At 47.3% G+C, this 10,177-nt stretch overlaps 1 protein-coding gene across 1 annotated transcript; it reads right to left on the reverse strand.

Moving 5' to 3' along the window:
- Positions 1–632: 632 nt before the first annotated feature.
- CBLN4 (cerebellin 4 precursor) lies at positions 633–6,414 on the reverse strand (the record flags this gene model as incomplete). The annotated part of the gene is made up of 3 exons (XM_082856601.1): positions 633–854; positions 3,057–3,173; positions 6,124–6,414. The coding sequence occupies 3 exons, from the start codon at positions 6,412–6,414 to the stop codon at positions 657–659; spliced, it is 606 nt and encodes a 201-aa protein (XP_082712727.1). The 3' UTR covers positions 633–656.
- Between the last annotated feature and the right edge of the window lie 3,763 nt (positions 6,415–10,177).

The following is a 10,177-nucleotide window of genomic DNA, read 5'->3' on the forward strand; positions in this document are numbered from 1 at the left end:
ATATAATTTGGAAAATATGACTCTTTCACATATAGAATTAAAATACAACTATGAAGCATTTTTTTTTTAAAGGGAAGTCCTGATGCTGGCCTCATAGAGTAAATTTGCAGACAAGCCATTACCCTATTTGTAGAGAAGACACAAAGCCAGCAGTTACCCTAAGAAAACCAAAAAAACAAATTCCAAAGCAATAAAAACAAATGAAACCAGTATATCAACACAGCACACAATTCTTTGGCAGTATCACACAAATCGTTGATTGAAGTCAGAACTTTTATACAGTTCTCTAATTCTCAGACCCAGTTGCCGGTCTTTGAAAACTAACTAAATAAAATGCCACATCTGCAACGAATTCAGTAATTCCAGGAAATTAAATTCAGAATAAACCTTGCAGACAGCTTTGAACTGTTACGCTTAAGCATAGATGGGTATCAACTGCTGTGAGTCCCGATCCAAGTACACTGAAACGCACACGCACAAAAATAACCTGTGGAGCTCAGTACTGCTTCAGACAGGCCTAGCATCCTTACAGGGAATCCATATTTACCCATGAGAAACCAAGGAAAGACATCAATCCAATGATGAGGAAATGATCTTCCAGGAAGTCAGGGGTGGGCCGCCCCTCACCTGGATGAGCATCGCGAAGAAATCAAATTCTATAGGGGGAACACCAGAAAGCCAGAGAACGTGGAATACTGCCAGCCTCCAACCAAGTTACCTTTCTCCAGTTTTAGGTAAACCTTATCCTCTTTATCCAGGTAGAGCAGGACCCCATTCGTGGCAGCCTCACGTGTAACGTCTTTATCCCCAGCGAAGGCAGATATTACTGGTTTTCCATTTAACATCAGGTTAACCTACAAGGAAAACAAAAAACCACTGAAAATCTCTCTCTAAAGTCAAAACAAATGAATGAATAAAACAAAACAGAAACAGACTCACAGTTACAGAGAACAAACTAGGGTTACCAGTGAGGGGAGGGCAGTGGGAGAGGAAGATAGGGGTAGGGAATTAAGAAGTAAAAACCACTATGTATCAAATAAATAGGCTACAAGGATATATTGCACAGCACAGGGAAGTACAGACATTATTTTATAATAGCTTTAAATGGAATATAATCTATAAAAATCTTGACTCACTATGTTGTACACCTGAAACTAATATTGTAGATGAAAGAAAAGAGAAAGAAAGAAAGAAAGAAAAGAAAAGAAAGGAAGGAGAAAAGAAAGAAGGAAAGAGAGAAAGAAAAAAAAGAAAGGAAGTCAAAGCATCTATGAGGGGCAGGGGGTAAAAAATAATGTCTAAAATGACCAACCTGGTAAAATAACTGATGTTCAGTAAATGTATCCCTTTCCTTTCAAATTAGCAGATAGTGGTGGCTAGGCTTAGTATGATCTTACCAAGCTGATCTTTCTTAATTAAAACAAATTTTTTTAAATTTCTCCCAGAGAAATTTCCTTAAATGCTCACAAAAGAATACCATCCATGGAGAGCAACCTAGCCATGTGAAAACTGGCTTCCCTTCAGTACATAACTTAAGCCTACTATTGAATACTTTATTTACCTCTCGTATTCAGTAGCAAGTTTTTGGCAATGACGCGAGCCTGTGGCTTCCCAGTACATTAGCAAAAAGAGCCCCAGTGCCCTTTGCTCTGAGAAACCCAGGTACCGCAAGGTTCTACTAACATCCTTGCAAGTTTACTGTACCGCTGAGACATGCAGAGTGCTAAAAATCAGTTGAAATTATGGAATATGTGTGTTGTGATTTCTTCATTTTCCCTGATAAGAAATGTGTATTACAAATAATAATCACCACTACCACTGAAGATTTTAATGATGGATAATTAGCAAAGAATAAAATCAAATTTATTCCCTTCTCTCCTTACTACAATTTTGATTATACTGTGTTAAACATTACAAAAATTTCTAAATGTTGGGGCTTGGGAAAAGCTTTTCCATGGAAGGAAATTTGTTTACTAGATATTCATTCCTTTTATGTTAAAAATAATATTGAATAAATTAAATCTGAGATCTATCAATTTATCCATTCACTGGGACATGTAAAAGTAGTAGATGAGTGTGTAATCTATCATTCACATGGACACAGTATACAATACAAACATTGAACATACGATAAAAAGTTATCCTAGAATTCCATAGACATGTATTGGTGTTACTGGGTGCTGGCATGTTAGATACTATAGGAACTAGCTTCATCATTGTCCATGAGTGTAAATTCAAGCCCGTTCCTTAGAAAGCACAACACAAAATATATTAACTGTGAAACTGCAATTGGTAAGAATTCACCAACATCAGAGTAACTGAGGATAAACTACTTAGAGGATAAGCACAGCACATCGTTTCTTTTAAAAGTATACTGAATAACTGTTCCTTCATAGATTTATTCTCAGTCGTTAACTGTAGCTCATAATTTTAACGATGACAGCAAATTTGTTTTATCTATTTAGTAGTTACCTGTAAAGCTCTGATAATCTTACTAGTTTTTTTCTTACAAATTCAGGTAATTTTTGCACATGCATTAAAAGCAATCAAGATCTTATAAAGAGATTTGTGTCACTGAACTTTTACTAAGCAATATATATATATTTTTTTTTTCGCGGTACGCGGGCCTCTCACTGTTGTGGCCTCTCCTGTTGCGGTGCACAGGCTCCCAACACGCAGGCTCAGCGGCCATGGCTCACGGGCCCAGCCGCTCCGCGGCATGTGGGATCTTCCCGGACCGGGGCACGAACCCATGTCCCCTGCATCGGCGGGTGGACTCTCAACCACTGCGCCACCAGGGAAGCCCACTAAGCAATATTTTTTAAGTGACGTTGTTATTAAGGTAATAAGTTCAATTGCTTATTCTTCTATATGCTTCTTGTCACATGCCTTAATAGATGTTATTGGAAATTAAGTGTTTTAAAAATAAACTACTATAAAGATGGTTGTTTATTTTTACAATGAAACACATCTTTGGATAAATACTTAAATACATAACCCACTGCTGATAAACACTGTCACCTGAGGGTACAGAGGGAACAGGTCGAAAGACATACCTGGATTGTTTGGCTCTGGTAGACTTTAATTACGTGAAAACTGAAACTGTAAATTCCTTTCCTTGGTGCTACAAAGACAGACTCCAGGGTGAAAAAATTACCCACATTTACTAAGATCTACAAATAAAAAGAATAAACAGCAGTCAATTATTACAATATTCTCTTCTGTAAGTAAAATAAGTTTTCCTCCTTCCTTTTTCTTTTCCTTTTTTTTTTCTTTCTTTCTTAAGAAAGAAAACTAACTTTTAAAACCATAGAAAATGAAACATTGAGTTCTATCCCTTTTTCTTTAGTGACTTGGAAAATGGATTTGTATATTGGAGGTTCTTCTGTCTTTTAAATGGTATAAGAAAAAATAAAGTAACAGCTTTGTAGTCATGCCTCAATTCCAGCAAGGCCCAATGGCTCTGGAAACATCCAGAAACACGTGAAGGCTTATAAATATTAGCTTTACCTTGAGAGTCAAATAAAAGGCTTCTGCCACATATTTACGCGCCCACCCTCCACGAGCCTTCACAGTGTCCAGAGGTGACGTGTCCAAGTCAGCCAACTGGCACCCATGGGCTCTCTGCAGTCATTCCCGGACACACCATACAGAGGTCTGGACACTCCCTCCACCGTGTGACATAATCCATGACACTGAACAGTTGGTACACAGAGTGAGCTGAATGCCCAGCCCTCCTCTGAGGCTCCGCCAAACCTCTGCTAAGCCCCACGGCCATTTGTTCCATTCCTATGCCATCCAGGCCTTAATTATAATATTTTGGCAATGACTCAGCCTTTGCAGGCTGCCAAAGAGTAGAGACTGTGAAACAGGTGGCCTTCTTGTGCTGCTCCCAGTGTTATCCATCATCCATTCCCTTATCAATCACCTGCTCTTTATTTAAAGTTCAAGGGGCAAAAACGAAGAGTGAAATAAAGCACTGGTTCCCAAGAAAACAACAGTGCACTCTGTATTCCGAAATGTTCGGCCTGATTCTACTGGTTATGAAATTAGCTCTGAATTTCCATAAGTGACCTCATAAGCTAAATGTCACTTAGGTATGACCCTTCCTATGAAAAAGAGCAGGAGAATGTATGTGTGCGTGTGTATTGCAGGGGCGGAGGGCAGGAGATAACTAGGGTTTCTTCCATTTCTCTCCAAGAAATAAATCTATAAGTGGCATTCAAAAAAATCAGATGTCCTTCTAAAGATACATTTCCCCTATATCAATGGCAATCTGCTACTATCTCTTTTAAACACTACATTCATGCTAATATTAAGCCCTTTGCATAATTCCCTAAAGACATACTATTGCCTGTGAGCAATGCACCAGAATTATAGAGATGGTCAGATAGATGTACCAGGCTCAACCCCCAAATTAAAATGTATGTTGGTGTATCATTTTATTCTGAGATTACGCCTTTTTCCAAGTAAGCATCAGATTTCTTTCTCTGACCCGATGATCAATGGTCTTTCAACAACAAATCACAAGCTATGCAATAATTCCTAACAGAGATTTTACAAAGATTTGTTTAAGCACATTTAACATAATTTTAGGTACTTAGCAGGGACTTCCTGAATCAGATACAAGTAGCATAATTCATTAGCAATAATGGCACCAGCTGATTAGTGTTGACTACACATAAGGCTGGATGTTGACTCTACATTGTAATTAGAGCATCCAAGCACGTCGAGATTTATAACTAAATGTGTCTTGTTGTCTCCAAGATGCATGGGCACCCGGAACAGAAGAACAAACCCTTCTCCTCTTCTAACTGACAGAAAGGTCACTGAAAAGAATGCACTGTACAGAGGATAGTGCAATGTCCACAGTATTTAATTAATGCATTGACACACAAACCAGGGGTCGTGCTAGACTTCATTTACATCAAGACGGAAAATACTGCACCAAAACCCCAAAGGGGCTGCTTAATTCTTTTAAAATGATGGCTATTCAATAGGAAGCCCCAGAGAGGCATTCTCTGTCTTTGGCCAGCTGGAGAGTATATTACTTAGGAACAATTAAGTAAGGAATAGAAATGTCACCTCATCCCTTCCCTGGCACGTCCTGCAGCACCACTTAACCTGTGCTCTTGCCCATGCGGCACACAACTGTGAACTACACATACGACTTTGGAATTTAAAAGACTCTGGGTGCTGTTGACGTTGAGATGATACCCCTGGAGTCTGATTTCAGTTTTAAGACTCCTTGCTAAGCTGATACCCTGGGGTTTCTCATCAGCCAAACCCCAGAGCTCCAGGTCGCTAAAAAAAACAAGCCACAGCTTTCATCAGTTCCTCCCCCACCCCCTTATCCTCAGCCCCCAAGTCTGTCTTTCCCCACTAATTTGCATGTCTCTGGAAGGACCGGAGCAGGGGAAGGGAGAACGGCTCCCCAGCGCTTCCCTATGGGAGCTCAGTGCAGCTGCCCGATTCCTTTTCCTCTCCTTCTCTCAACTTTTCTCCAAGTAGCAGAGAAGGGCTTTCCGCTGCAGCGGTACCTGCAATGTATATGGGGATCCCGGCGGCGGAAAGGTGGGCGAGATGAGACCGGGGCCACAGCTTCCCACACTCCCCAGCCACCCGCGAGATCTCTGCAGAGATCTCTTTGGGGAGCCCCCAGAGCTCTCTTTGGGGAGACGCTTCTCCACCTGGGAGAAACAAATCATTTATACAGCATCAGAGAGAGTACTGTGCCCGAGAATGGCCTCGGCGGCACCCGCAGAGGAGTCTGAGCCAGGGGGCCAAGCCCTGGCCAAGAGATTTCGAGGTCCAGGGACCAGGATCCTGCCAGGTCCTATGGACCTGTTGCTGTTAAACTTGTGCTGAGCTCTCGACGCCTGGCTCTACACCCCCGGCCTCTTTCCCACCACCCCAGCAGCTCTTCCGGAGGCCAAGAGGGAATGGGGGGCGGGGTGGTGGCGGGAGAGACATCGGAAGTTTCAGACCAAAACCTTTGCGGAGGCGAGGGCCGAAACGGTCCCCCAAATCGCAATCAGAGCAGCTCAACCCGGGTCTGAGCTGCCTGGACATCGCTCCTCCCGCCACCCGACTCCTGACACCCCGCATCCCTCGGGGTCTGACCTGATCGAAGTAAATGATGCGCGTCTTGTTGCTCATCTCTGACGGCTCGTGGTTGGTGCTCCGCACCGCCGAGAAGGCGACCTTGGAGTTAGCCGCCCGGACCGAGATCCCCAGAGGGGAGGAAGAGGAGCCCTTGGAGTCCGTGGCCGGGTTCGAGTCGCACACCACGAGGCACTTGCCTTCCAGCACGATGGGCTCCGTGTCGTTCTGCGCCCAGACGGGCAGCCCGGGCAGAGTGAGGGCCAGCAGCACAGCCGGCACCACGGACAGCGCCCGGCCCCCAGCGCCCATGGTGAGCCTCGTGGGCAGCCGGCTGGCGCTTCTGCTCGCCCGCGTCGCCTCCTACCCCGGGACCCCGGAGCTCGGGAAGATGCCCGTGGCTAGATCGACAGCGCTGCGGGAACGGCGGCGGCGGCGCGCACACTTCCAATCCTGTGGTTTGAAGTCAAAGTCTCCCCTCGCGCTCTCTCGCTGGTTCTGCTACCTTTGTCCTTTAAGGAGCTCATGCAGAACCCCCTATACCCCACCCTCCTCCGCCCAAGAATCAGCCCTGCCTGGGGCCCCTGCACCCACCCTTGTTCCTAGACATCTAAAAGTCACCAAACCCTCACATTCACACCTCAAAGAGGAAAATGATAAATTCCCCAAACCCAGTCACCCCCGGGTGAACCACGAAGCAGGAAAAACGAAGGAGACTCAGAGAAGCCACGGGGACGGTGGAGGCCGAGTGATGCCCGTGTCGGTCCAGTACGTGTCTGGCTCGCGGCAGGGACGAATTACAGAAGCAGAAGGTGTTTCCCGGACTGGGAAGAACGCGAGGCTGTGTTCATGGCCAGGTCTCTAGCGACTCTCAATTTCGCTTAGCCAGAAATTCCCCAAAGCTTGGTGTCTCTCGGAAGTCGGCAGCTACGCATTGGCTAGCCGGGTCCCCAGCACGGAAAGCACGAATTCGCGGGATCAGTTCTCAGATGCGGGGCGGCTCGGCCGGTGGGGTCCTCTCCTGCCTCGGCCGCACGCCCGGAGTCCCTGCGCACAACTTTCTCTGTCCTCGCGCAGCCGGGAGAGCGCGAGGCGGGCACACGCGCGCTATTTATAGGAGCGCACGTCCGGCTGGGGTTGGCTTCTAGCTCAACCCGCCGGCTCCCGGGAAAGGGGAAGAAGGAGTCCGGTGACCCCCGCTGAGCAGCTCCTGCCTGGCGCTTAACGCACCCCGGGGCAAGCGGGGCGCACAGCACTGCTGGCTGCCAAGGTCTGCGGCCACCCAGCCCCGGGGAGCGCGCAGCAGGGATACTGTACGCAGGGAGAGGCGCCCACCGCCCTGCGCCTGGGCCAGCTCCGCGCCTGCTCGCTCCCTCCTCGGTCTGGGCAGGCGGAGGGGGCTGAGGCTCCCCTCGCCCCTCCTGAGCACCGGACTCCGCCGCCGAGCGCCCTCCGAGCGCAGCGCGGCGCTGCCAGCCCCGGCTGCGAAGCTGGATGGGCGGCAGCGGCCTCGCGCGGCGCGCTGCTTGGCACCTGGGGACCCACGCCGCCGTCCCGACCGCGCTTTGCCCAGAGACTGCCTCCCCAAGCCCTGGGGCCTGGCGAGCTCCGGGAAGCCTTGGGACGGACCAAAGCCGCTGGGGGCCGCTGGGAGAAGGTGCCTCAGGCCTTCCGCTCCGCTCCGGGAAGAGGAGCCTCAAAAGCTTCAGGGTGCGCCTTCCCACCCACACCGCGAATCCACCCAGGCAAAGCCAGAAAAAGAGAGAGGAAGTTAACACAGCAAGAATCAGCCCTCCGGAACCTTCCCCCTAAAAAATGCCAACCCCCTCCTGAGAATACCGCACCTTTCTCCCTCTTGATGTACCCCGCCCTCCCCCACCCCCGTGCCACCCCATTGCCACCCTGGCCTCTGATTGGCAAGGTTTATCTTCCTCTTCCGCAGCCATCACTGGGAGGGAAAGGCTTGTCTCTCTGATGGGCTGCATGAACTTGGCCAAGTCACTTACCCTTTCTGAGAGGGAGGGACTCCACTAATTAAGGTCCCATCAGCCCACTGGTTCTATGATGCTTTGGAGTCATGTCACTCCCTTCCCAAATTCCTTTTAGTGTCCCAGCTGCCAGAGGACAGGCCCCACATCTTTAATCAAAACAGCATCCCCATCAGCCATTCGGAGCTCCTAGAAATGTACTGACTAATTATTCATTGAAGGGGTGTTCACTGAGCATTGTCTCCCGATAGATGGCCTTCTAGTCCTTCCTGAAAGAAGAACAGCCTCCTTAGCATGGATTCAAGTCCCTCCACAACAGAAGCCAGACCAGCATCTCCAGGCTTGTCCCCTCATGAGGCCCTTCCAAAGGGCTGGGTGTTGAGCCATAAGCATTGCACTGCAGCTCCAATTGTTAAAATAGTAAATACTCCTACTGGTTGGTATTTCCCTAGCCCTTAGCTCCCTATAATCTTGCAACTAAAGAGTTGGTGCCTGGAGCCAAAGGGGCCTCCAGATTCTCCTCCAATGGGGCCAGTATCAGTTCTGATTTCCAGGTGCTCCTGCTGTGCTATTTGTAACAATGTTGAATGTCACTAATCTAAGCTACAACCAAAAAGAGTGAACTGGTGCCTTCTGAAAACGGCCACCATTTTCCCCACCCCAAGCCTAGGGTAGCTTTTCATCTGAACCCTTGCTGCACTTTGTAACGCTCTCCCGGCTTCTACCACAGTCTGCCTGGAGAGCAGCTGAGATTTCTTCTCGTTTGATGCTGCCCTTGGAGGACAGGGGCTGGGTCTAGTTTGGTTCCCGGTTTGCGTAAGTAATTTGCCTTCCTTGTCCAAAACAGCTGTTTAGTAACTAAGACCTGGGCTGTTCAATTTCAGGCTGGAAGGAGTTTGAGAAAAAAGCTCTGTTGACTACAGAATTGTTAAATTGTCAATAAGTTGTCTTCCCTACCAACCCCAATATATTCTCTCTGTGTCCTTTTCTTCTCTAGGCATTTTTCTTCCTGCAAGAACTCAGATTTAAAGAAACTTCTTCCCTCCCTCTTTTCCTCTCCAAAAGTACTCATTTCCTAGCCCCCTAATCCAGCAGAGTGACCATATCAGGGACTCAATAATTGATTGTGAAATGACTGGCTCTCCAGATAGAATGTCAGTATCAGTCATTCACCTTATAGTATAAACTGGTTTAAATAAATCTCTCTCGGTAAAGTTTACATTCAGGCCTCCTGGGTAACTGGAGATGAAAGTCTTGGCTTCTTACTAAAAGATGTTCCCCTATTCAGGGTGTTCTAAAGATGTGGAACACCACTTTTTCTTTTGACTCCTACCGAGAGAACTTATCTGATATTGTAAAGCACAGGGTCCTGTCTCCCTTTCCCACCATGGGTGATTGAACAAGGATAGCCCCTGTATTCTAGGGCTGTCAATCCATTTGATGCCAGAGATCCGTGACTTCTATGTCCTGACTCAGCCAGATAAGGTGGGGCTGCTAGATTTTCTCTCTCTAGGATCTGAATGGGACACTGATATGGCTTCCAAGTAAGCACTGGGTCCTGCAGAGGAGAGGTCTATAGTCTCCTGAACTGGCCGTCTAAGGGCCATGTGCAAGTTTAAGCAGAGGAGCGTGCCGGAAGAAATAGGAGGACTGACCACACTTGTAGACTGGGGCCGATTCTCTGCACTTCTGAGAAATGGAAGGGGTGAGGGAGTGAATAGTAAATCTCCAGCTTGTTAACTCCTACTCACAAGACATCCAGCAACCCTGAGTTTCTTGAGAGCCTCCTGCATCCTTGTAATAAAACTGATTTCACTTGAGCTAGTTTTAGGAACCTACTACTGTTCCTTGCCATCCAGAATCCTCGTTAGAACAATGTCCCAGAAATCATACCACATAAGCCCATGCATCTCCTGCCAAAAGACATTAACAAATCCAATGCCCTGCCTGTGGGAAATGTTTTCCTAACATTTTGGGAACGGAAGCATCACCTGCTTCCCAGCCCTACTCCAGCCCCAGCCCTACTCCAGCTCCAGCATCCCCAGGAGGAAAGAAACAGGATCAAGTCCAAGTTTCATACCAGCCAC

This window comes from Leucopleurus acutus, assembly GCF_964270905.1.
Source record: "Leucopleurus acutus genome assembly, chromosome: 16".
Lineage (NCBI taxonomy): Eukaryota > Metazoa > Chordata > Mammalia > Artiodactyla > Delphinidae > Leucopleurus > Leucopleurus acutus.